Source organism: Fonsecaea monophora (assembly GCF_001642475.1).
Source record: "Fonsecaea monophora strain CBS 269.37 chromosome Unknown Scaff102, whole genome shotgun sequence".
NCBI lineage: Eukaryota > Fungi > Ascomycota > Eurotiomycetes > Chaetothyriales > Herpotrichiellaceae > Fonsecaea > Fonsecaea monophora.
The window spans coordinates 87329-114375 of NW_019174033.1; the positions used below are offsets into that span (position 1 = coordinate 87329).

General features: G+C 50.2%; 5 protein-coding genes across 5 annotated transcripts; 4 read left to right on the plus strand and 1 right to left on the minus strand.

The window, feature by feature from the left end:
* Positions 1-696: 696 nt before the first annotated feature.
* AYO21_09814 (hypothetical protein) lies at positions 697-2043 on the plus strand (the record flags this gene model as incomplete). Its single annotated transcript, XM_022659743.1, has 4 exons — positions 697-830; positions 930-1417; positions 1490-1723; positions 1790-2043. 4 exons carry the CDS (start codon positions 697-699, stop codon positions 2041-2043), a joined length of 1110 nt encoding a protein of 369 aa, XP_022507973.1.
* A 2314-nt stretch (positions 2044-4357) lies between these two features.
* On the minus strand, positions 4358-5396 carry AYO21_09815 (hypothetical protein; the record flags this gene model as incomplete). The annotated part of the gene is made up of 5 exons (XM_022659744.1): positions 4358-4414; positions 4464-4673; positions 4820-5040; positions 5088-5284; positions 5350-5396. 5 exons carry the CDS (start codon positions 5394-5396, stop codon positions 4358-4360), a joined length of 732 nt encoding a protein of 243 aa, XP_022507974.1.
* A 7207-nt stretch (positions 5397-12603) lies between these two features.
* On the plus strand, positions 12604-12969 carry AYO21_09816 (hypothetical protein; the record flags this gene model as incomplete). The annotated part of the gene is made up of 1 exon (XM_022659745.1): positions 12604-12969. The coding sequence occupies one exon, from the start codon at positions 12604-12606 to the stop codon at positions 12967-12969; it is 366 nt and encodes a 121-aa protein (XP_022507975.1).
* A 942-nt stretch (positions 12970-13911) lies between these two features.
* On the plus strand, positions 13912-14505 carry AYO21_09817 (hypothetical protein; the record flags this gene model as incomplete). Its single annotated transcript, XM_022659746.1, has 3 exons — positions 13912-14090; positions 14182-14236; positions 14329-14505. The coding sequence occupies 3 exons, from the start codon at positions 13912-13914 to the stop codon at positions 14503-14505; spliced, it is 411 nt and encodes a 136-aa protein (XP_022507976.1).
* Positions 14506-21495: 6990 nt separating this feature from the next.
* On the plus strand, positions 21496-22478 carry AYO21_09818 (hypothetical protein; the record flags this gene model as incomplete). The annotated part of the gene is made up of 4 exons (XM_022659747.1): positions 21496-21611; positions 21640-21802; positions 22035-22210; positions 22274-22478. The coding sequence occupies 4 exons, from the start codon at positions 21496-21498 to the stop codon at positions 22476-22478; spliced, it is 660 nt and encodes a 219-aa protein (XP_022507977.1).
* Between the last annotated feature and the right edge of the window lie 4569 nt (positions 22479-27047).

Here is a 27047-nt window from a genome sequence, read left to right on the forward strand (position 1 = left end):
CCAGGTCCTCGCCTCGGCATAGAGGCTCGAAACAGTAGTCTTAAAGGAAAGGTAAGCGGAGCGTACGCGGTCAGCGCGCTCTACGCCTATTAGTTCAGGTGGGTAAGCCCAGTCGATAACGCGCCAGACCCCTCGGCGATCAGCCCAGGAACCGCAGGCGAAGCGCGACCGAGAACCGTCTCCCCCCATGAAAAAGGCGAAGCATCAGGTGGGAGCCGTACCTGATACCTTTAGCGGGGAGTGCTACGCCTGCGGCCAGCGAGGACATAAGGAAAAGGATTGTCCACGCCCTAAACCTGCGACCGCCGCCGCAGCGCAGGCGAAGCGCACGGGCGACGCAGGGAAGAATGAGGATAAGAAAAAGCTAAAAAAATAGGACCTAGCCTACTAGGCGCCGTAGCGGCGCTAGGTCTAGATCCGGCGAAATTCTTAAAGTCCCAGGAACTAGGCTGGGGAAATGGCCAAGCACTAGTTATGGAGGTAGAAATCTACACCCCTACAGGAGCTTAGAAGGCCCGCGCGCTACTCGACAGCGGGGCGGAGAAGAGTTTCATATCCCACCTCCGGGCGGCAGAGTGGCGTCTACCTAGCGAAAGGGCAGAGAGAAGCGTGCGAACCATAGGCGGACAACCGCTGGAAGTTTATGGTGAGCACTAGGTTGATACCTAGGTTAAGGACGCCCTTAGAACAGTCAAGATGAAGAAACACCGATACCTAGCGGTTAAGCTCGTGGAGTATGACCTTATCCTAGGCTATGACTGGCTAAAGGAGGTTAACCTAGACATCAACTGGGAATCGAGTGCGTGGTACTATCGAGACGTACCCGAACCGTAGGTATTAATAGTAGGCGTTAAGAGACTCTTGAAGGAGGCGAAGGACACTACTATTGGCCTCCTCTGGGTACAGCTAGCCCCCTTAGAGGGGTAAAGAGGCGTAACCGTTACGCTTGCGGGACTTACGCAAGAGCCCCAGTTACCGCCGCAGTTTACGAAGTTCGCTACGGTATTCGGAGACCCGGACGAAGACCCAGCTCCTTCCCGGACGAAGGTGAGGCATTTCATCCCGCTTGAAGAAGGGCAGACAGCACCCTACGGGCCTATATACCCTTTAAGTGCGAAAGAACTGCGAGTCCTACGCGAATACATCGAGACCGCAATGGGTCGAGGATGGATTCAGCCTAGCGAGTCCGGGGTAGGCGCTCTAATCCTATTCGTGCCTAAGAAGGATGGTAGCCTACGACTCTGCGTCGATTATCGTGGGTTAAACCGAGTAACTAAAAAGAATCGATACCCCTTACCTCTCATCCCTAAGATCCTGGATCGACTCGTCGGGGCTAGGGTATATACGAAGCTAGACCTGAAGGACGCTTATCATCGCATACCTATAGCGGAAGAAGACCGCTGGAAGACTGCGTTTCGTACGCGATACGGGCACTTCGAATATCTAGTTATGCCCTTTAGATTGACGAACGCGCCAGCATCATTCTAAGCCTACATTAACGAGGCTCTCAAGGGTCTCTTAGACGAGGTCTGTGTCGCGTTCATGGATGATATCCTAATTTTCAGTCCGGATGAAGCCGTACATGAAGCGCATGTAAACCTCGTGCTGGAACGCCTAAAGGAGCATGGGCTATACGCGAACTTATCGAAGTGCAAATTCTTCACTACGGAGGTGGATTTCCTGGGTTTCCGCGTAGGAACCGTAGGAGTATCGATGGACCCTAGTAGGGTATCCGCGATATAGGAGTGGCCAGTCCCCAAGACCTTCAGAGATATCTAAGTGTTCCTAGGGTTCGCTAACTTCTACCGAGGGTTTATCCATCGATATTCCGCGGTAGTGGCCCCCATCACGGATCTCTTAATAGGCATGAAGGCAGGGAAAAAGACTGGAACTCTTATATGGACCGAGGAAGCGGACGCTGCGTTCCGCACGCTGAAGGCGCGCTTCTCGGAGGCCCCTATGCTAGCGCATTTCGATCCTGAGCGAAGGAACAGGGTCGAAACGGATGCCTCAGGCCAGGCGCTTGGGGGAGTGCTGTCCTAAGCGTACGAGACGCAGGGGGGACGTACGCGATGGCACCCCGTAGCGTTCTACTCGCGGAAGATGACTCCCGCGGAGAAGAATTACACTACGGGGGATGCGGAAATGCTATCGATTGTACACGCATTTAAGATATGGAGACATTACCTTAAATCGCCTACGGAAAGTACGATAGTCCTCACTGATCATGAGGCGCTTTAATGCTTTATAACTACTAAGGTCCTGAATCGACGGTAGATGCGTTAGGTAGAGGTCCTGGCGGTATACGACTTCCTAATTCAGTAGAGGCGCGGAAAGGATAACCCCGCGGATGGGCTCTCCCGCCGTCCTGACTATATGGTAGAGGAAGAACAACCCGTAGTGAATGCTCTTACGGAGCTACTGCGATTACGTATAGCCCTCGCAGAGGATGCGCCTAAGGGTCGTATAAGGCGCGGCGGCGAAGTCATCGTTAGCGTTCTCACCCGAGCGGAGACTCGGAGGCGATCAGGTCCTAAGGAGAGTGTATATAATGTTATAACACTACCTACTCCCGAGGTAGAGGAAAGGGCAAACCTAAGCGGGTAAGAGGCGGCTAACCTACGGACGCGTAGAGAAGCGCTTACGGACCGCATAAGAGAATTACAATTACTTGATGAATGGTGCTAGGACGCTCCGTGGAAACGGGAGCTAAATGGACACATTAAGAAGGGCGAGTTCTCTAGTACCTAGAGTGTCGATGAGGATGGGCTGGCGCGTCGCGGGGGCTGCGTATACGTCCCGCATGATCCTGCAACCCGGGGAGAAATCCTCTAGGTTAACCATGATGATCTATGGTAGGGCGGGCATTTTAGCGAGCACCGGACGGTAGCGAATCTCATGCGACACTACTAGTGGCCGTACATACGTCGCGATATATAAGAGTATGTCAAGACATGTGATGTATGTTAACGGATGAAAGTATCAAGGTAGAAGCCGTACGGGAAGCTCTAATCGTTACCCATACCTAAGGGTCCCTAGTAAGATATTTCGATGGACTTTATCGTAGGCTTACCGCCTTCGTTATATAACGGGATCGCCTACGATTCGATACTGGTCATCGTTAATAGGTACTCAAAAATGGTAATCTTTACACCCTGTATGAGTACCATTAACGCTTAAGGCCTAGGCTAAATAGTTCTAGAAAAGGTAGTAGCGAAGTATAGCGCGCCTAAGTTAATAGTTAGCGATAGGGGGTCTCTATTCACGTCGACGTAGTTTAGAACCCTATACGACTACCTTACGACTCGCCGCCTATTCTCTACCGCTTTCCATCCGTAGACCGATGGTCAGACGGAGCGTATAAACTAGACACTTAAAGTATACCTACGTTACTATGTGAACTATAAGTAGACTGATTAGGCTACGCTACTCGTAAGCGTAGAGTACGCGATGAACGCAGCCTATAGTGCAACTACTGGTAAGACTCCGTTCTCCCAGGTGCTAACGTTCGAGCCAGATATACATCTTAACATATAGGGAGTGACGCCTTAGAATGAGCTCGCGCGGGACCGGGCTAACCAGCTCGCGGACTCCCTACTATAAGCCGGCGAGGCGCATGATATAGCTAAGCGGTAGATGGCAAAAATAGCTAAACATTACGATAAAAAGCGAACGGAGATATTCTTCAACATTAGGGATAAAGTCATGGTCTCCTCGAAGAATATCCGTATACCACGCGTAAGTAGAAAGCTTACGAATTAGAATATCGGACCCTTTACAGTCCTGGAACGCATTAGGAGGAATGCCTATAGGTTAGACTTACCTAAGAAGTATAGTTAACTACACCCTATATTCCACGTATCCCTACTATATACGTATCGCCGGCGGCCCGGGAGAGAAACCCCCGAGCCGGTTAACATCGACGACGAGGAGGAATGGGAAGTCGAGTAAATCCTCGCTATAAGAGAACGATAAGGAAGACTAGAGTACTATGTCCGATAGAAGGGGTTCAGCGAGGCCTACGATAGCTAGGAGCCTGAGGAGCACCTGCGGAACGCACGGGGGAAGCTAGACGAATTTCATCGAGAATAAGTATAGGAGTGGAGAATAAATTATCATTTCCAATAGCTAAGGCCATAGCGACCCGCATGCGGATCTCTTACGCCTCGCGTAAGTAAGGTAAAAAACACATGTACGAACTGATAAATGGCCGGCTTACGCTCTGACGCTCGGAGGCGAATCTACTGCGGTACGAAACTCCGATTCCCCTAAGGGAGCCTAAGCCGAAGCGCACGCGGAACGTACGCGACTCAAGGGCGATGCCTCCCTAACACCTAACTAACTACCCGTAGGGAGCTCACTCCGCATCGGAGCCCGAATCCTCGTCGGGCCACACCCGAGCCTCCAAGTTATTCTGAAATTGTCAGCACGCGAATAGGGTGCGGGAAGCGTACGGTACGTACCACCTCCCGGTAGGAGTCGACCGCGGCCCGCACGGCGTCGATAAGGTAGGCTAACAGAAGTTTAAGCTGGCCGCCGCCAGCACCCGCAGTACCCGCACTAGAATCGCGGGCGGAACGCATACGGCCCCCAATAGTAAGACCACCCGCCGACTTACGGGCCACGTCGGTCTCGACGAGCCGGAGCTCGGCGTCGATGGCGTCCGCCTCGCGCTAGATAACGGTAACGGCGGGCGCGCCATCCTCGCCCCTCGCGCAGGCGAGGTTAGCGGCCTATAGGCTATTCGCACGCGAAACGAGCGAAGGAGGAATCTAAAATTATCAGCCTACGGAACGTATACGGACCGCATGGGACTTACCGGCACGCAGCCTGAGCGGCTACCGCGCTTGCCCTTACTGTAATAAGAGTAATTAGTGGAACGACGACCCGTCTCGGTCATAAAAACACATTCGATCTCCCGCCCCGCCGCATCGCCTGCGGCCCGCAGGCGACGTAGGTAGCGGCAGCAGCAGGAGCCCTTAGCCTTCGCCGTCTTAGCCCGCTTAGAGGGAGAGGGGGCGGGGGGCGCATCGTTAGGGACTACATCATAAGTCAGCAGCGAACCGCACGCGAATCGCATGACTTACGGGGGCGCCGTAGAGGACGGTTATCCCCAGGATCCTCGGCCCTACCGCCGGCAGCGACCGGGGTCGCGGGGCGATCGACAATAGGGGCAGTAGGGGCAGTAACGGCGGCAGATACTATGGCGGTTAGCACGCGGACCGTAACAGTCACCGCAGTACATACTGTTAGAGGAGCAGGAGAAGAGCTTGAATTACAGGGACTGCGACACGAATGTTAGCCGCGGCCTCCTCGCATGCGAATCCGTCGAGGATCGCCGGAACTTACTCTAATAAGAGGGTACGAGAGTAGGGAGCTTCACTAATTGTCAGCATATGCGTTTCGCACACGGAACGAAGGGGAAAAGTACTTACATGGTGGTTATTGTTGTAGTTGTTGTAGGCAAGAAGGAAGAAGGAAGAAGGAAGAAGGAAGAGAAAACGAAAACGAAAGGAAAATAATAATAAAGGGCTACTGGCACGATGCGACGGTGAGGTCTACCAGACCTATATTAATAATGGTCGAGCACGACTCGCACGCTGTACGCATGCGGCTACCCCTTTAACAGCACGGAGACACGAACGGCATGAGGCCTACCTATAGGACACCCCTGGGGGCATAAGGACGCCGCCTAGGGACAGGCCTGCTACCATGAGAATCAATCAATCTAGATTACGGAGCGTAAATGGAGGATGCGACGACGAGGTTAAACAGCTGCGGACCGCACGCGACCCTCAAGATGATGTAAAAATTATGCGAGTATGCGAGACGCCTACGGTACGCGGGAGGGGGATCCCCAGAAACTTCTCGAGGACGAGAAGCTCAGGGGGGGGATAATTGTCACGAACCGCTAAGTATAACTCACACGTGATAACCCCTTATTATTTAAGCACCGCATGCTCACCGCCTGAGGGAAGCTTCCTTCCCTCATGCTTTAAGTTTTAGTTAAGATATACTATCAAGGAATACCTATACCTACCTGTACCTATCGCTACCCTCTGCCTATCTATGTAGGCCGTTCCTGACAAGTAGATAGCCGAATATAGCGGATATATCGATCGCTTTATCGCTAGTTCTTAGATTTTGCGTGATTATAGCGACGGTATTCTCGTATTCAGTCGTTAGGTTGTTTAAGGCATAGGCTATAATAACCTTATCGGGAATCGCTAGTTTTCGAGCCGCTAGTTCGTCGGATAATCGCTTGATTTTCGTTAGGTAGTTCTCGATAGAACCGCCTGAGGTCGCTAGGCTAGTACTGAATAGTTCCTTACATATAAGGAACTCAGAACTAAAGCCTTTCGGTTCGTAAAGGGTCTTAAGTCTATCCCATATCTCGATGGCGCTTTTAAGACCTTTAACTTGTATAAGAGGGCCGTCGTCTAGCGCTAGGCGTATAAGGGCGCTAGCCTTAACTGATTTAGCCTCTCTCTCGGCTAGGTAAGCATCGTATTCGGCCTGACTACCCTTATTCGAGTCGTAGGGTATAACGGGATATAGCGCCGATTCGTAGCCTTTATCGATTATATAGGCTTCCATTCGTAGCGCCCAGAACTCCCAGTTTATAGATCCCTTTAGTCTAGGGACCCTAAATGGGTTAGAATCGCTAGCCATTGTATACTGGCGTTCGACTTTGAAGGTCTTATGATAGTATCGGTGACTATTAGCCCTCGATTATCTAGGTTTATCGCTAACCTAGTAACGGAAGCTTCGATCGATTCGATAGACTTAGTAGATAAGTCTATTTTCCGTATTATCGTTCTCTAGTATCGGTACTTAGAGCGTAATCGGTAGAATCGTTAAGGTAGGTGTCGATATAGTAGCGCCGGATTAACGATAACCCGGGCTCATAACCTGTTCGAAGGACTCGGAGGATTACCTAAATAGGTAATCTATACTTCTTCTACCCCTTAAGGTTAACGACCTCCGTTAGATATTTTTATTTTATTATAGCTACTTATATAGTATTTCTCTTCCTCTATCTAACGTAGGTCTCTTTATCTCTCTAGCTAGTCGCGTTATTAAGATATCGAAGTCTAAAAATACCCTATCTCGAGGCGTTAAAGAGTATACCGCCAAGCATTACCCGCACTAACTACTGAAGTAGCCTAGTCTAGCTGTGATGGGTTGAACCCAGAAGGAGGCTCGGTTCTGACGAACCAGCGCCAAGACTAACGACAGGACTAACGCCACCTCCTGATTGGCTAAATTTACCTATACATCGTACAGGTAAAAGGGCAGCTTCCTGATTGGACGAGGCACGTACCGTGTAAGGGATACCGAATCCTGGCAAGCTGAGACACCGTACGTAAGGGAAGGTAAGGAAGAGAGACAAAAGGTAAGGGAAACGTAAGGCGTGTACGAAAGAGGAAGGATAAGGGAGAAAGGGGAAGACATTAAGTATCCCTTGCGGAGGAGCGTACGATATAAGGAGAGAAGGAGGGGACATTATTCCTCCTTCTCTCTCCTTAGATTTATCCTCCTTGTTACTAGGTTGGCTAGCTAGTTACAGAACTCTTTCTAAACCCTCACACTAGCTAGCGTGATAATTCAGCCATTGGTCCGCTTACAGCGTGACAATTCAGCCATTAGTTCGCTTATACCGTGATAATTCACTCATTAGTCCGCTTACAGCGTGACAATTCACCTATTAGTTTGTTTACAGCGTAATCCCCTTTAGGCGCGCTCTAGGTAGCTCCCTATTTCATTTACCACGCACCCTACCGTACTCGATCTACATTCGAACAGCGGACTTAATATATTGTACAGCATTATCAACCTAAGCTATAGAATGGATCCATTCTACACCCTAATCTCTTTAATAAAATGAATGGGTATATAGGTAAACGTAGGATATCTAGGTGTTTGAATAATGAACGCTCCGCGATACTAAACCTATAATATTAATACTACATTAAGTACTTACCGAGACATCTACGGTAACTATACTTGACTCTAATACTTAGATAAACTAATAAAAAAGATCAGGAGAACTCGCTACCCTCCCTAACCTTAACGAGATCCCTAAGAAGCCTACTTAAGAGAAAACCGAATAGCGCGAATGGACGTAGCTATAGCCGCTAGAAGAGAAAGTATACCAGTAAAAATTAACATACCGCAGCTTCCTCGCCCTCCGAGAAAACTAAGTCGACATCTATATTCGCATTCACGCGCCCATTATTAAACCGTCTAACGAGATTCGGATACCTCTATCGCATATACTAGGAAATCCCTAGGTGTCCCTATCACTATCGCTCGTCGAAGTACTTACCTAGGCCCTCGCGCTTAAGAGGGGGTGTAAGAACCTTAAGCTCGCTACGCTGAGGCGTTACTTAAGCCCTCGCGCTCAAGAGGAGGAGGTGCAAGAACCTCAGACTCGCTACGCTAAGGCGTTACTCAAGCCCTCGCGCTCAAGAGGAGGAGGTGTAAGAACCTTAGACTCGCTACGCTAAGGCGTTACTCAAGCCCTCGCGCCCAAGAGGAGGTGTAAGAACCTCAAGCTCGCTACGCTAAGGCGTTACTTAGGCCCTCGCGCTCAAGAGGAGGAGGTGTAAGAACCTCAGACTCGCTACGCTGAGGCGTTACTTAAGCCCTCGCGCCTAAGAGGAGGAGGTATAAGAACCTTAAGCTCGCTACGCTGAGGCGTTACTCAGGCCCTCGCGCTTAAGAGGAGGAGGTATAAGAACCTCAAGCTCGCTACGCTAAGGCGTTACTTAGGCCCTCGCGCTCAAGAGGAGGAGGTACAAGAACCTCAAGCTCGCCACGCTGAGGCGTTACTTAGAGTACAGGCCTTCGCGCTTAAGAGGAGGAGGTATAAGAACCTCAAGCTCGCTACGCTAAGGCGTTACTTAGGGTATAGGCCTTCGCGCTTAAGAGGAGGAGGTGTAAGAACCTTAGACTCGCTACGCTAAGGCGTTACTTAGGGTATAGGCCTTCGCGCTCAAGAGGAGGGGTGTAAGAACCTTAAGCTCGCTACGCTAAGGCGTTACTCAGGCCCTCGCGCTCAAGAGGAGGAGGTACAAGAACCTTAGACTCGCTACGCTAAGGCGTTACTTAGAGCCTATAACGTCGCCCCGAATCTCCCTTTCCGTAATATAGGCGAGTTAATAGTGTTAGCGTAGAGAGCGATCTATACGTCGATAACGATTATACGCCTTCATGAAATCCCGTACAGCGTATTCGAGGGTAAGTACCTTAAACTAGATAAGCTTAAATACCACTACGTCACGAAGAAGTAGGTAGTTAATAATAATAAGATCGCTAAAAAGAAGTAGGGATAAAAGTCTAACCTTCGAAAACTAAACTAGATTCGAAAGAAGATTTATTTAAGCCGGTCGACATACGAAGTATTCTAGGAGACTATACTCGAATATCAAGCCCTAGAGTTAAATACTAAGGTAGATATAGAATGGATCTAACGGTTACCTTAGTTAACGGATCCATTTTACATCTACCTTAGTATCTATAGAGAAGAAACATCATACTCTCCATGAAATCGAGTTCGATATTACCGTAACCTTAAAAGTAAAGGCGCTACGAGAGTTCGCCAGGCCGAGAGACGCCGAAAAGACTTAGACGAGAATTCGCGAGGCTAAGAGACGCTGAAGAGGTACTTAATAACGATAGTAATCTCAACTAATATTAGCCTAACTATTCATCTCCGAGAGAAAAGGATAGGAGAGAGAAGAGATAACGTCACGTAATAGGACGAGGATTACTCGAAAATCCGTATATATCGAGTTCACTACATTTATCGCAGCTCTAGGTACTGGATCGAATCATCCTAGTTCCTCTATCGGATAGCTCTTATTTACGGGAAACCGATCCTCGAGAACCGATGGTATCTACACTACCTCCTTTTCCTAGATGGAATACTATTTACCGTCAACGCTTTCCACGGAGGAAAAGGAGGTGGTGCGTAGATACACCGGACTAAACGGCCTAGATAGAACCCTATTTATCGTTAACGCTTTTCACGAAGGAAGAGGAGGTAGTGCGTAGACACACCGGACTAAACGGCCTGGATAGAACACTATTTACCGTTAATGCTTTCCACGAAGGAAGAGGAGGTAGTCTTCTTAAATAGATCAAAGAGGACGCCCGGTAGCGGGTAAGTAAGGTCTTCTTGAATAAATTAAAGAGGTGGACGCGCTATGGCGGGTAAGTAAGGTCTTCTTGAATAGATTAAAGAGGACGCCCGGTAGCGGGTAAGTAAGGTCTTCTTGAATAAATCAAAGAGGACGCCCGGTAGCGGGTAAGTAAGGTCTTCTTGAATAGATTAAAGAGGACGCCCGGTAGCGGGTAAGTAAGGTCTTCTTGAATAGATTAAAGAGGACGCCCGGTAGCGGGTAAGTAAGGTCTTCTTGAATAAATTAAAGAGGACGCCCGGTAGCGGGTAAGTAAGGTCTTCTTGAACAGATCAAAGAGGACGCCCGGTAGCGGGTAAGTAAGGTCTTCTTGAACAAATTAAAGAGGACGCCCGGTAGCGGGTAAGTAAGGTCTTCTTGAACAGATTAAAGAGGTGGACGCTCTATAGGTAGGGCTAAACCTCTAAATTTTATAGATAAAGGTATAGAGTAGGCCTATATCGGGCTTTCGCTACGGTAGCCTCTACATCATTACTATAGCGGAACTGGCCAGGATCGAGCGCTAGATTTACTAGTATAGGACGGAGCGTATAGCTACTAACTAATACCCGCTACGATATAGGAGCTCGCCAGTACAGCCTTACACTACCTTACGATTACAACGGTATATAAGAAGTTCCGAGCTATCTAACCGAAACGACTAAATTATGAGCTTAGTTATCGCCTAAAGGTAGAATAGGATTCCCTATTATAAGGCTATATTATCTTTAAAGCTTACTATTACTCCGTAGACGAATATTAATCACGCTCTAGATATTATGGACGTACCCGAATTCAGTAGTTAGATCGAATTAATTAGCTTTAGATACACCGCCTCACTAAATTCATGTTCCTTTAACTCTAAAATATAATATACATCATAAAGAATACTATGTCTAGTACTAGACGGCTACCTAAGAGAGGAAGACCCCTATCGATAGACGATACGGTAGACCTATCTACCTAGCGCCGACGTTAGTAAGACCGTATCCGTCAGCAGAGGCTTCGACAGAGACGACGATAGGAAGCCACCTAACTACCAGCTCTAGGATAATAAGCCATCGAATCCATTATTAAACACCCTTTTAACTTTCTAGATCCTACTCCTACTTCACCCGCGACTAGCCTACGTATATAAGGTTAAGATTTCGTCTAGGACATTATAGATGCTACCCGCTAAGTTACCGCCCTCGACATTAACGAACATTACGCCCTCTACCGAAAACGCTAACCGCGGTAATAACCAGCACCTCTATCTCCTATTTAGAGCTCACGTCGTACTAATAGTCATCGATATCGCGAACCCCTCGATACCCTATTATACCTACCGTAAAGACCATCACTTAGCTAGCGATAGATCTACTACTATACCGCCTTACCGCGCCTATACTCCGGTCCTTCTACGTTCTTAAGCTATCGATCCCACTCTACGATATCTACGCCGTCCGCACTCCCTCGTGTATACCTATCGCGATACATTCGCCACGATAAAGACAATACCTTAGTCTCGAGCGATGGCGAATCTCGACTAGAAAGTTATAAGAGTCACCCTCGGGCGCAGCTACTAAGAGCTTCCATATACACTAGAACCACGAATTACCTATACCGCGCATCTACGCCTTACCTTACTACGGCTTCCGCTAGAGCCTATACCTCCGCTCACTTCTCTAGCTTCTCGCTTACGTCGCTAGTATATATAAACACTACGGCGGAAATCTATACTCTCTCACCATCATCGCCCTCTTACGGTCCACCGTCCGTATATACTTCGGCTAGAGTCGAGATAAACTCTCTAATCATCTCCAGCCTAATCACGATACGTACATCGGCTAGAGTTTCATCTCTACTCCCCGCACCGAGAGCATCCCGTCCGCGGCGACTATATAAGTACATCTTCGGAGACACCCCCCCCGAACTCTTCGACTTAGACGCTTCGACCCCTCCCGAACTCCTTAACCCTCCTTCCTAGACCCCCTCCGAGTTACTCGACTCTAACGACGCGGAAGGACTCCTACCCGAGTAAGAGGTAGCTAGTTAAGAGGAGGATATCCCGGACGAGGATAGTCTTTATAGTGTTAGTCTAGGGAGCGATGATGACGAGCTAGACTACGTGACCTTTACCGCCGAGAAGCTCCTGGCCTAGTTTCATTTTAAAGGGTACTACGGATGTACGGTCGAGAAATACGCCTCTCTCCTACAGTAGTACGAGGAGGTCGTCGGCGACTAGAAACACTACGATCTACTCTCTTATTTCCTACGCGCTCATTTCCCCTCGGTCATCCGGCTAGACTACGACCTCGACCAGCTCCTAACGCGTGACTAGGCGTAGGCCGATTTTACGCCCTCGGCGGTATAATAAGAAGAAGCTATCTACGGTACTAGTCCCTATTAACCCTTCCCGCGATATATCTACCTCTATATGTACACTACCCCCCCTACGGATCCCGACGTCTTATCCGACATCGACAGCTTCCTCGGGTTCGCGACGTCCCTCGCGTTCGCCCGAGGCGGATTAAACGTCGATCTCGCCCTACGCGTATACCGGAACATCACGACCGACGTCTATATCACTAGTATCGCGTACCGCGAGGATCCCGTCCTACCTCGGGAGGAGGACCGAGACGAGGACGAGGGCGACCCTTCACGCGCCCGGGTCACTACTACCCTCCTCCGTGACATCCCTCACTTCTTCGCCGGGCGCCTCTTTAACGCTCGCGATATCGAGGTCTACTTCCTCTTCCCGCACCTACCGGTCGATGAGGAATTTATCGGGCTAAAGCAGTAGTAGTTACACCGCTAGTTCGACCGTATCTTCCTCCCGGCCCTTACATCTATCGCCCCCGCGTACATCCTCTAGTACATCCCTAGGTCGCTCCGGTAGGCCTAGGCTAACTCGGTCGCGGCGTAGGTCGAAGGGCGTAAGGCCACTACCAGTAGCTACTAGAGTGCCTAGGCCATCTACTACACCCTCTAGGCCTACCTCCTCGCCCCCCTCTAGTCCGCCATCCTCGAGTTAATCGAGTTATAGCCCGGCCTCTACGACTTTCGCGACCTCTAGATCTTCTTCAGCGCTAAAGGGACTAAGCTCGCCTTCAAGAGTCGCTCCCGTGATACTACGAGCGTCCTCGACGCCCTCTAGGAGTGGTATACGTAGATCTAGGGAGTCCTATAATAGGAGTACATCGACGAGGACTAGCTGTACCTCGACCTCGGGTAAGAGATCTATATTCCCCAGCCCTCGACCGACTCGAGTATCTCCCCCACCCCCACGACGTACCTATAGCGACGGTATTACCTCGAGTCGTACATCCGCTGGCTCTACTAGGAAGAACGGAAGACCCCGTCGCACTAGGGGTCGGGTACTCGGTTCTATACGCAGTCTATGCTCCGCGACGCCGTCTCCGTCACGAGTGTCCCGCCTAAACGGTCGCGGCTCTACCGGGGGGGTGTTCGCTACATCTAGAACTATAACTCGGTAAAGGAGGTGTTTAACGCTAATAAGCGTATACCCTTCGATAACGACGCCATCGAGGAGCTAGCGGTCGACCCCTTAGTTAGTGACACCGCCCGTACCCTCGCTAGGGGGCGTCCTCGCGAGAGGCGTGTCCTCCGCCGGGCGTACACGTAGAGTCAGTACCGCGCCCGCGTCAACCTATACGATAACCGCCGTAAACACTACGGTATCCGGTAAGAGGCGCGCATCACCTACGCGTACGCGGTCGCCATGATGGACATCCTCTATACGCACCTCCCGCCCGCGACGCGCCCGCGCCCCCTTCGAGGCCACCCTCCGTACGTCTGGACGATCCCCACGCCGACCTACTTTCGCTTCCTCCGCCACTACATCAACCGGTTCGCCCTCGGCTTCGAGCTCGTCTACGCCCGCGCGCTCCCCTACGCGACCACGTGGGAGTAGACTAAGATCATAGCTATGTTCCTACGCTATCTTCGCTTCGCCCTCGGCGGGTAGTAGCTCTCTCGGGAACCCGCCCTCTAGTACGGGCGACGGGACCTCCCCCCGCGCGAACCGCGCGTCGACGTCGGCGACCCGGGTACGGACTACCGCCGCAGCTAGGTCGGCCTTAGATTCGGCTATACCCTCCCCCGCTACGGATTCTACTGGGTCGAGCCGCGGATCGACTAGACCCGCCTCGAATTCCACCGGGACATTACCGACCTCGTGACCTTTAGTAACTCGACCCTACGCGACCTATACGTCCGCCGCGGTAGTGCCGTCCGTGACTTCTTTGACTACGAGCGGCGACTCGACCTCGCCCTCCGTCTCCTCGAGGAACACGTCGACTACGTCTTCATCGCCTAGCGTCTCCTCTAGTAGACGGTATATATCTACCTCGAGTAGTTTCGGATCGATACCCTCTATACGGTCGAGTACGACATCCTCCCCGACTACGTCGAGGAGGCCCTATAGAGCCCGGGCCCCTTCTACTACGAATACTTTCGCCGCATTATGTCGACTAAGCGCATCTATACCGTCACCGGCAATAAGTCCGACTTTAAGGACCCCCGGCGACTCGTATAGTACCTCTTCGACTGGGACGACGAGTTCGTGCGGCTCTACTAGGACTAGAAGCCCTACCGTACCCTCTACCGCCGCGCGTATACGCGACTCTCCTACGCCCCCTTCGCCGCGAACCATCACCGCCGGTACTTTACGCGTACGTACATCCGGTACCTCTTTAAGTGGTACTAGCTCCTACCCTACCCTTACCGATACGGACTGACCTAGAAGACTAAATAGAGTGCGCGTATATAGTACTCCATCGACCTCGTAGCCGCCGATTTCGACACTATACCTACGCCCGACATCCTCCATCGCGTCGACCCCGATAAGTAGGTATAGCTCGGGACTCGTAATAAACGGACGTACTAGCTCTACCGCCCGGGATGGACGGCCGACCTCCCCGAGTGGATTTCCTAGATACCGGACTAATGGTCCGAGTAGGTTAAAATATAGGTGCGCCGCATTACCGCGACGGAGTGACCGCCGAGGACGTACCCTTACCGGGGGACTCTCTAGTACTACGTATATATATAAATTAAGATTATCTGAGATTCGTTCCATCCCTCCCTCTCTCTACGTCTCTCTATATATCATCTCCGGCCAGCGGTGGGAATGGGCTGTAGAATGGATCCACTCCGCGTCTCTCCCCCCCTTACCCTCGGATCCATTCTACAGCCTATCTGCCGTGACTACCCGTAGCGTAAACCGCCCATTACATTATCACTCACCCTTGATTCCCATGACGCCTCGCCCGGTGTTGATTAAAAATCCATTTCTACCCCGTTGTCCCGTTTATGCCCCCTACCCCGTTTGTAGAAAATACGCGCGCACGTACAGGATCTACCATCCCCGTGAATATGGAAACCCATTACTTACTTTGAGAAGAGGATGTCCAACAGTATACACCGTGTTAGTTGAGGACCGCGACATGACTTACCGTCGACTTACCGTACACGACGCCATCGCGAACGGGCGTACATCCAGTACTACCGAACTAGTCTAGTAGAAGGGATTGTAGTACTAGTGATAGGTCGAATCCGGGGCCGGGTACCCGTAGACCTACTTTACCCTAGAATTTCCCTAGATTCCCCGAGTCCGCGCTGATTCGTTAATTATGGACGTATCCCCTTCGTATATCCTAGACGCCTCCGCCTTCGAGGCTCGCGCATTAAAGATTGACCATTAGTATCATTTAGGGTGTGATATACGTCTATTATTCCCTAGTACGGCTAAATCGCATGAGACCCATCTAAGTCGGCCTCTACCGACTAGAGCGTACATGATGGACTGAATGTCTAACCTAGGAAGTCCTAGCATCGGCTTAGAAGACCTCGTAAAGACGGAGTAAACAGGCTGTAGAATGGATCTAACAGCTGGCCACCTCTTCAGCCATAGTTAGGTAGTCTGTAGACTAGATCCATCTCGCTCTAGGGTATGGCAGAATTCACCTCTACCTCACCTACCTGGTTGTCGACTACCCTTGGCGTCTCTCGCCGTCGCTAATCTATCTCCTACTTTTCAATCTCTCTTTTCTCCTCTCACACTTTCCCAGGACAACCCTTCTTAACTTCATCTAAATCGCTTCATTTTCCCGTGTAAACGCTGTCCAATCCATTAAGAGAGTCCAGCACAGCCTCTACCTGTCCGTGGCCCAGCCGAGACGCCCTTTTAGGCGCTAGCGACGCTAGATTCGCGCGCCGACGATAAATTCTGTGTGATAGGGGCTAAAATCTCACCTAGAGGTTAGTATTTAGCTCACTGGATCCAATCTACAGCCCATTTACCCTCTCCCTCTCTCCTCTACTACCTACCTCCAGTGGATCCATTCTACAGCTAATATCTTCCCTTCCCTAGTCTACTAACTACTCTAGTGGATCCATCTCTTACTGCCTTTTACTAGTCTTCGGCGATTTTAAAACCCTAAGAGATTCATCGAGGATCTCCTTTTTTATCCTTTTTTTTTTTTTCCCCCTTTTTTTTTGTTAGTTTAGTACTGGTAGCGAGGTAGTTTTATTTCATCTCGTACCTTACTAGGTTTCTATAACTTCGATAATTTATGAGACCCTCTCCAGATCTCATCCTGACCTTTTTTCTTGTTAGTTTAGTACTGGCAGGGGAAAAGGATCCATGGAAGTTTCATGGTCCATTTTTTTTTCACTCGTAACGGTCTATGGAATGGATCCATTAGATTTCTAAAGTTGACGCTCCCTGGCCTATAACGGCCTAGGGACTGGATCCACGCACCATCTCTCGTTTTTTTTTTGTTTTACCGTACGACCAGCATACAATGGGCTGTGGAATGGATCTATTCTACGGCCCATCTTACAGCCCATTTGATTAGTATCTATCCCGCGCCCCTTAACTCATTAGATCTAATCTATAGACTATTTTAACTGACTCGAGCTACTTATAGGAACTAGACACTACATCGTCACTATGGTACCCCGCCGTAAGCGCCGGTCCGGGACTTCTAGCTCTTCCGAGGCGGAACCTACGAAGCGCCCTAAGATAGAATCTAAGACCGCGTTAGAGATACGCGTCGTACATGTCGAGCAGAAGGTTGCTAGAATTAAGAAAGCGTACGAAGACCTACTAAGAACCAAAGGCAATAAAGACCGCGCCGCTTAGCTTAAGGAGAAGTACAAAAACACTAAGGCCGCCCTGGAAGAGTTGCAAGAACGACTGAAAAATACCGAAGAAGCTACTGACTAGTCCGACTTGTCTAACACCCCGAAGAGCACTACTAAGAAGAGTACTATCCTGAAGAGTACCACCTCGAAGAGCACGACTAAGAGTACTAGTTATGTGGACCTCACTGGCGCGGACGATGACGTAGATCAACCTACGGCACCAGCATCGAAGGCTACGGATAAGGGTAAGTAGCGATAGTCCGAGGCTAAGTCTACCGTATATATCGATGACTCCGAGGGCGAATCGGATAGCGGCCTCGACCTAGACCCTAAGACCGCTCGCGATAAGGCCATCGCCTATAACGCCCGGAAGTAATAGAGAGCCTAGGATAAGAAGACGGTTGAGGACTTCGGCTTCACGGACCGCGCGACCGCTATCGCCGCTATAGCCTATAATTTCTATTGGTATCGGATTATCGAGCCCGAGCGAAAACTGCAGCGTAATTAGGCCTACATCGCCGGATACCTGGGCTTACCTAATACCTAGGAGCTCGGCTGGGTGGTCGAGTCCTTGAAACCTACTATCTAATCCTTCCTAAAATATAAGTGGGTAGGCTTTAGTGTGCCCGGCGTAGTCGCTATGTCTACGTTCGCCTACGATAAGATTGTTAAAGAAATCGCTAAAGGGGATAAGGCCGCGTATAGCTGGAAATAACTAGCCGATGTCAGCCTTACGGAACCCCTGTCCCTCGAGGACCCCTGCTTCGCTAAATTCGTGGGCCCGACTAAGAAGAATAAGAGTATCTTCCCTAAGGCCGTCTACGTGGCCTAGACGTATAAGATCATCAAGAAATGTCGCGGCCTCTTTAAGGAGTCCTTCGATAAGCCGAAGCCCGGATAGATCCGATAGGGACTCGCTACCGCCGAAGACTTCTATCGCGCCTTCGTCCTACTACGGTTCGCGGTCGGGTGTTACGAAAAATAGACCCTACCCGTCTTCGGTAATAAGACGGCGGCTCCGGTACGCTACTTAACCGATGAGGAATTCGCCCGCATATCTATCGACCCGGCTACCGCGGCTAAAGCCTAGGACGTACAGAACCTTAAAGACTAAGTCACCCTCTTATAGGGGGATAAGGAATATCCCGAGTACGATAAGGCGGAACGGATTAATATGGCCACTCTCATCCTTAAAGATGAGACCCTAGATTAATTAGCCGATAATAACGACTACATCTCTCGTAACATCGAGCGACTCTCTAAGTCATCTAAGAAGAAGGTGAGTTTCTTTTCTCCATGGAATGGATCCGTTCGCTTTACCCTCGATTACCCGGCTAACGGGCCGTAGAATGGATCCGCTGGATATTCTGACCACTGGATCCATTCTACCGCCCATTAGCCTGGACTATCTATAACTGGCTAGAGGATCTATTCTACGGCCCCCTTTTACTCGTTAGAACGTCCCGTCACTGACCACCTTCTCTTTAGGGCGCGACCGACCGCGTGGTGCGACCTCTACTGGACGACGAAACACTTAAGTACTTCTTACTATCGCTGATCGACTAATGTGACATTATCCACGACTCCTTCACTACGACCTTACCGGGCGACTCTACCTAGTAGAGTGAGGACCTCTTTATGGCCGAGCGCGTCGCCCCCGAGAAGTACCAAGACCCGATGAAACCCGCCGTCCTGCACCCGGCCGAGAAGGAATTTTAGGACCTACGGGCGAAGACGTCGACGGTCTATGCGCTAGTTAAAGGGTATCGCGAAGCGGCCTAGGTCTTGGGCATCGACCCCGACTACCGTAAGTTGGACAAGGGCATCTATACTCTACCCACCGATAAAACTGACCCTACGTCATTTTGCCCCAAACACTACTAGGTCATCGGCACGGTATAGTAGATGAACATGGAAGAGTGCCCCTACGGGGGCGGCCTAGTCGCCAAGGACTACGGACTCGGCAAGACCTCCTAGTGCTACGCCTACATCTACTACGCGGCCATGAAGAAACTAGGCATTTAGTAGGAGTACCTGGAGCGGCGCGACGATGCCATTACGTACGGCCGCCCGCCACCGAAACCCCCTAAAGTCGATTTTCGACCGACCCTAGTCGTGGCGCCGCCGACTACGTTAGACTCGTAGTATACGGAATACCGTAAACATTAGCGCAGTAAGAGTGGCCGTCCGGTCCTCGACCTCCGCATCTTCTACGGTACCGACCGTACGCTAAGTACCGACGTGGATGAGGACCTTCGCGCCATTATACTCCCTTCTAACCCCCTAGCCGCGCGGGACGCGATCGAATAGGCTTTCCCGGCCGACGACCCTATGTCCGCCTTCGGCATCGTCTAGGTGGCGTATGAGACGTGTATTAAGCGCACCCTGACCAGCATCAAGAAGTCTATCGAAGATAAGTTCCGTACCATCACCGGCTAACCCAAGCGAGGTCAGTACCCCCCTTCCCGTCCATCATGACAGTCCGTAGCATGGATCCATTCGCCGCCGCCTTCCCGCGGATCCATTCTAGAGACCATCTACTAACCTCTTCTCTACAGATGATGACTCCATCGAGACCCTACCCGGCGACGTTGACGCCACTACTAGTGCGGTACGGTCGAAGTACCTACCTAGTCTTAAGGACATTGCGCTTAAGGACGCCGATCTACGGCGCATTCGCCGGCTCACTCGCCAGCTCGAGGATGATGTCCAGTTTAATGAATAGGCTACCGCGGACCTCCCCCCGGAGGAAGATGACGCCGGCTTGCGCGAGGAATCGGACGACTGTACGGTGTACACGTCCCTCTTTACCGGCCTCTTCTATCGGGTCGTCTACGACGAAGCCTATAAAGTCAAGAACCCTAAGACGATGAACGCGATCGCCATCGAGAAACTATACGCGCCTAAGAAGTAGTTCATCACCGCTACGCCTATGGTGAACCGGGTGTCGGACCTCCTAGGGTACCTGTACCTCCTCTAGAACCCGGCCTAGGAGACGGACCTACGGGACCTAGACGACTTCATCCTACCTACCTAGGCCGAAAAGATCTACTCGTCCCTGGTGATTACCGACGTTAAGGATAAATGTCCCCTATACATAGCGAAGTACGACGAGTAGCCCCTATTCGTACTTAACCCCCGTCTATTCGCCTCGCTCATTAATAACGGTAAGCTAGAGAGTACTACGACCGCGTATAACGTACTCCGCACTATTTTAGGTCTCATCTAGCTCCGCTAGACTATAGCGTCCCAGATCTGGCTAGAAGGCCACGACTACTACTAACCGGGGATTAACGTACTCATGTACTACATCACGGGCGTGGAGCTGCGCCAGCGCGCGTACGAAGAGGACGAATATAAGAAAGTGTAGTCGACCTTTTCCCGCCACCTCATTAAGGGGGGCGCGGCGGCGGCTAAACCGAGTAAGAAACCGGGCATCGCGCTGTCCGGGCTACGGGACATGACCATCTACCGCCACCTCTACCTGACTACGTTCGACGGGCGGATGAACACGCTAATGCTCCGTAAGAAGGGCCTGAAAGGTGCGGTATAGGCGCGCGACTAGACCGAGAATACGGACGACTACGGCTTCACGGAGTACTTTCTGGCTACCCGCCCCTCCCCGACCATCCCTAACTACTACGACCGGCTGGGCGTATACGCCTACTAGGCCGGGGAATCCGCGAAGCTGCGGTACCTGGCTAAGTACGTGTACATGGCGATGTAGGGCGACGAAGCGGGCTACTTCACGGGTAAGGTCGTGTTCATGATGAATTAGCTACACACCCAGTGGGGACCGGACAGTTTCCTCCACAACCTGGGGGTGAAATACTACGTCATCTAGCCTAGCACCACGGCGGCGGCGCGTAGCTCGATCCTGGCTAAATGAAACGACCCGGAGGACGACGTGCTCTTCCTACTATTAAATAGCCGGTCGTCCTCGCTCGGCCTTAACATCTAAGGGGCGTACTATAAGCTCGTGATTTTCGACATACCCGAGAACATCCCTACCGTGACCTAGTCCATCGGGCGGGTGCACCGCCTAGGTTAAGAATACGTACAGTTCATCTAGACCGTGTGCGTGTTAGGTACGTACGACCAGTAGCTCTACTCTAACGCTACGGCTAAGATGATGAGCTAACTCGCCGGGGAGGCGCGCATGGAAACGCAGATCTCGACCCTCGACCGCGAGCGGATGTTTACGGCGTCGAACGACATGGACCCGACCGAGGCCTACCAGGTGGTGAAAGCGGCCCGAGACGACTTATTTATGGCGTAGGCCGAAGAGTACATTCGCCGGCAGCTGGGTCAGCGCTGCAGCCGCCTACACTGGCGGACGATGGATCTCCACGCGCCTTACACCGCGGCGGCGCTGGCCGACACTCCCCATCGCCGCCACCACGCGTACGATCGACTGTTTACGGCTATCACGGCCGGCTAACGCAACCCCATCATCACTCTACCCGGTAAGTCTAGTCTGTATAGTCCGTAGGATGGATCCATTTACCCGATCTCCCTGACGGATCCATTCTACGGCCTCCCCTCCCCCCTTTATCCGTGCCCTCGCTGACCCTCCCGATTCCTCTAGATCGCCCCCCACCTAGTACGCCCTCTCGCACTCGACCCGGTCTCACTAGCGCGGTGGACTACTCGGTCGGCCTCGACACCCTAGTTAAGCGTAGCGTGACGATGGACTAGCGGGTCGACGAGGTGGAATACGTCCCTCGACTGAACCGGTTCCGTAGCGCTCGTACGGAGGAGTGGATTAACGAAGTGTCGACGTGGGTGGAACACCTCAGTAGCGGCATGATCGTGGATCCCGAGTCTGGCCTCCTGTACCGCCCGGACGACGACACGTGGTGGGACAAGACGACGTAGGACCCCGTAGCGCCTCCGGCGATCGTGCCGGGGTGGTAATTCAAGTACGGCAACTTAAGGCTGGAAGACATGCGGCGGCGATGTGGCCTCCCCCTACGCGCGGCCCTCGAGGACGAGGTCGCCTTAGGTAGCGCGGACGACGACACCGACCACACTAACGATGACAACCCTAACGACCTCGAAGATGGCGAGATCCGCGAGCAGGAGGGCGAGAGCGGCGGGACGGCCATAGACCCCCGCGGGCCGACTAACGCCACGACCTAGGACGCGCCCGTTAAGCCGTTCAGTAAAGGTAGTGAGACTACGGTAGCCGACGGTAGTATATATGGCGATAAGGATGGCGCGGCCGAGGACGACCCGGACGACGATGAGGCGAAGGAGATTAGTGACAGCCCTAACACGCCGTATAGCGAGCTAGTGGATCGAGGACGCCCTCTAGTCGCGCTCCCGGAGGACTTAAATACGGATACGGATACGGCGGCCGCGAGAGCGGGGAACGAGGAAACGGCGGCGGGCGAGGGCTAAGGGCCGCCACCTAGTAGTATAGGGGAGATAGTGTATAACTAGGTCAACGGGGTGGAGGATCCATTTATTTAATGGGCGTCGGCAGCCGGGCGTAAGTATGGATTATACACCATTTAGCCTACATCATTTAGTATGCGACTTTCAGCATGTAACATTTAGTAGGTAACATTTAGCGTATAACATTCAGTATGCACTATTCAGTACGCACCATTTAGCATGCGACTTTCAGTATGCTACATACAGTAATTAGTAAGGGATTTAGGGCCTGGAGTATGGAGCTGGAAGCATTAAGGTGGGAGTATCGAGCATGAATACGGTAGACATAAGCGTACGGAGCATGAGCGAGCATAAGTACATGAAGTACTGGGACTGCGGAGGTACATTAAGTATATTAGAGGGTAGAGCTGGGAGAGGGATCAAGGAGTCTTACTGCTTAGGGCGGGATTTTTTTTTTAATTTTCGCTTTTTTTTTCGTGCCTATAGGACGTAGCTGGGTTGGAGATACAGTAACTGGCTAGGCGGCGATGAACCGTAAGAAATAGACGACGATGAGTAGTCTCGAGGTAGATAGAATGGATGCATTACCACCAGTAGCGGAGCGAGTACGAGGAGAGGAGAAGAAGTAGGATGTAGAATGGATCCATTCTACAGACGTACTGGAGAAAAAAAGATGGGAGATTAAATGGATCCATTCTACAGACATACTGAAAAAAAAAAGACGGGAGATAAGATGGATCCATTCCATAGGGATAGTAGAAAAAAAAAAGGGTAAAGATGGGAGATAGAACGGATCTATTCTACAGGCACACTAGGGAAAAAAAAAAATGGGATGTAGAATGGATCCATTCCACAGGTATGGTAAGAAAAAAAAAAAAAAAAAGACGGGGGATAAAATGGATCCATTCCACAGACATGCTGGAGAAAAGGAAAGACGGGGGATAAAATGGATCTATTCTACAGACGTGCTGGAAAAAAGGAGATGGGATATAAGATGGATCCATTCTACAGACGTACTGGAAAAAAAGAGATAGGACATGAGATGGATCCTAACCAATATGATACCCTGGGCATGGCCGATGCCCTCCCTAGTTAGGAAATATCTTAGTACCGGGTTTGCTAAGCTACTACTATTTCAGGAAAAAAGCTCACCTAAACCTAAAGGCTATACCTAAACTTCGTAGTGCTCTTTAAATTACTCTAGGCGTCTTTAATTTTGTTAATTTCGAGAAGGTCCGCCTCGATTAATCCGAAAATCACCTTAGATTCATGAAAATTACCGTAGTGTAGAAGTTCGCTAACCCTAGGGCTATTAGGGTTGATAATTTAGGGTGTTAAAAATCATGAATTTAAATTAGAAGCTCCCCCGACGTAGTCGACCTTCGCTGGCCATTCCGACTAGTACGCTACTTAATAGTCCCTCCTATTCTCCGATTAAGACTCCCGACGACGAGCTACATAACTGTATACTATATTACGAGACTTATCGTATTTAGATCTGCACCGTTTACTAGTATACCGTATAGAACCTGGCCAAGTACCTACTCTATAAGCATACCTTCTCACTCGCTCGACGAAAGGCGATTATTTACGCCTATGCCCGTAATGATTATATTCAGCCGGAGAAGGTAGCGACGCTAACGGGCATAATTAACCCCATCGAGGGCCTATAACCCCCTATTACTGTATATCGATGTCGTTAAGAGGGTTACGGAGTCATTCGTAGTAATTACGATAACATTCGGAAGTACGCGAATAATAAACATTAATAGCGTAAATCTTAAGACTAGCCTATCTACTAGGACACTGTATACGTATAGACGTTCTTTACTAATCGAAATCTTATTAAGTATTTTATAGTGCGCGTTAATGGTAGTTTAGCTAAGGCTAGCCTATAGATTTCATCGCAAGGACTACTATCATCTACCGCTTAGGTATAACCGACTGAATCATCTCAGGTCGATTAAGATGAACTAGTACAGATTTAATCGGAGTGGTCAGCAGCCCGCGAGAAGTACTATAAATCCCTTAAGTAGATGGACGAGGAGACGCTTAAGTAAGATCGTACGGGATGGTATACGTACACTAAATAGCCTTAGTACTTAGCGAAGCGAAACTTTCGGTTCTTAGCGTATACTAGTCGACTCCCTAACCGAGATGAAGTAGTACTGCGAGAGGGAGTCCGCGTACTCGATTTAGTACTATACCGTACTTTAGCTAGTCTCTTAACCCTAGAGTAAGAGCTTCGACGCTGGCTCCGGAGCCCGAAGTAGGCCGAGCCCGATGTTAGACCGCTGTCTCGATTACAAGAGCCTAATAGCCAGGACCGATACTATAGCTACATGCGACGCTTTCTCTACCTCTTCTTACGGGTCTAGCTATCGGAGAAGCAGCTCAAGGAACTACTAAACCCGCATTATAGCTCGGATCTCGCCACTAGGGACCTTAGTGAAAGTGAAAGTGAGAGTGAGAGCGAGAGCGAGAGCGAGAGGAGGAACGAGACGACATTACGAGAGAGCCTAGTTAATCCGATAAAGGACGCTCGCGAGCTATTCCCGTAGTAGGGTAAGTAGCGATTACTCGTGTCGCAGCTCTATAATCAGCTACTTCTCCCTCGTAGATACTTAAGTACCGAAGGTGGAGATACCTCGCCCGAGGACGAGGCTAAAATGTAAGCTATGCTGGCCGTATTTCGCAGCTTTATCTTTCAAAAGGTCGGTAGCCGGTAGTTTAAGAGCGCGTTAATGCATTTTCTAGCCGTACTCGGTATTAACGAGGAAAATAATCGGCTCCGGCGAGCCCCTAACTTCTTATATATACTCGCCGGGGTCGTCTACTACATCCGGTTACTTAGAGTCGAGGTCTTATTACCTTCGAAAGACCGAGCTTAGTAAGATGAACTAGAAGAAGGAGAAGGAGATGAGATTCGTAAGCGCTTTCTCGACCAGCGACGATAATACCTCGCGGATGATAGTAGTACCTCTATAAGTAAAATGCTCAGCTTACTCGCCTATAGTAAACACGTTACGATAAATATAGGTAATGCGGGTAGTGTATCATAGTCTAAGGATAAAAAGACTCTTTTCTTTCGCGGACGTACTATCGAAGTCACCCTCTTTCGCAAGATGATAGTAAATACTATTTAACGGGCGGAAGATATACTCTAGTAAGATTTAATATAGGTTAAGGATATATCTAACCGATTTAATGTAGCGCTACACTCTCTCGTAGACGACGTCACCTTTACCCGGCGAGGAATTTCTTTTATTAGTAAAAGTAGTAATAGTCTAAGCTAGGGTTTAGATTAGATACTGAAACGAATGCTATACTAGCCGCCCGGATAACGGCTTCGGACTTAAGGGTACTAACGGGCGCGCCGGATTCGTCGCTATCTCCGCCGGGTCGATGACTTTTTACGACTACTCTTATTTTATGTTCATACGACGTATAGCTAGCCGGCTCGGGGTACGGAGATTACCAGCATTCGCTTTCAAAACGGGTACCTATAGGACCGGAATGTATTCATCATCGATAGGTAAGTGGTAGTGGTGACGCGCTATTATAAGTCCCAGTCTTAGTTTGATCGGCCTAAGGTAGTGCCCCGATTCTTACTATGGCGAGTCGGGCAGCTTATGGTCATTTACCTCGCGTACGTACAGCGACTCCGAGAGCATCTACTCGTATAGGTTTAAGATTAAGGGTAGAGTGATCATATCTGGTACGACGAGAAGGGGATTCGGGATACGGATTAGATGACTAGCATCATTAAGTAGGAGACGGCCATTAGACTAGGACGTAGCTACACGACGCTAGACTACCATCACATTACTATTAGCATCGGGCGTATCAAGGTAGGAGAATCATTCGCCGCGGGCTATAAGGAAGAAATTAGAGAGGTCGAGGAACCGGAGGTCGAAGAAGAGAGTAGCTTAGATCTATAGAGTGGCCGTAGGGAGAAGTAAGGATCGCTTAAATATGGCGTACCGGTTAATATTATTACCTACTTATCGGTGCGGTCTCTCGAAACCTTTCGCCCACTCAGCGAGGGTTACAGTAGCTGGAGGGTAGCGTTAGGGTCCCCTTTCCTCCTCTTAATTTACTTTTTACTGGATCTAGACCTTAATCTCGTACTAATATACCCTCTAGAACCCTCTAGAATCTTAAAAGTAAAGTAGGGCGGCGTCAGGAATAGAAAAGAGTTACTCTTTACCTCATCTCTCTTCTCTTCGATTATCACATACTATATTATATAATCATAGACTATTCCGTTTTCGATTTATTTTCGTAGGGTCTTTCGCTAAGAGATTCTTA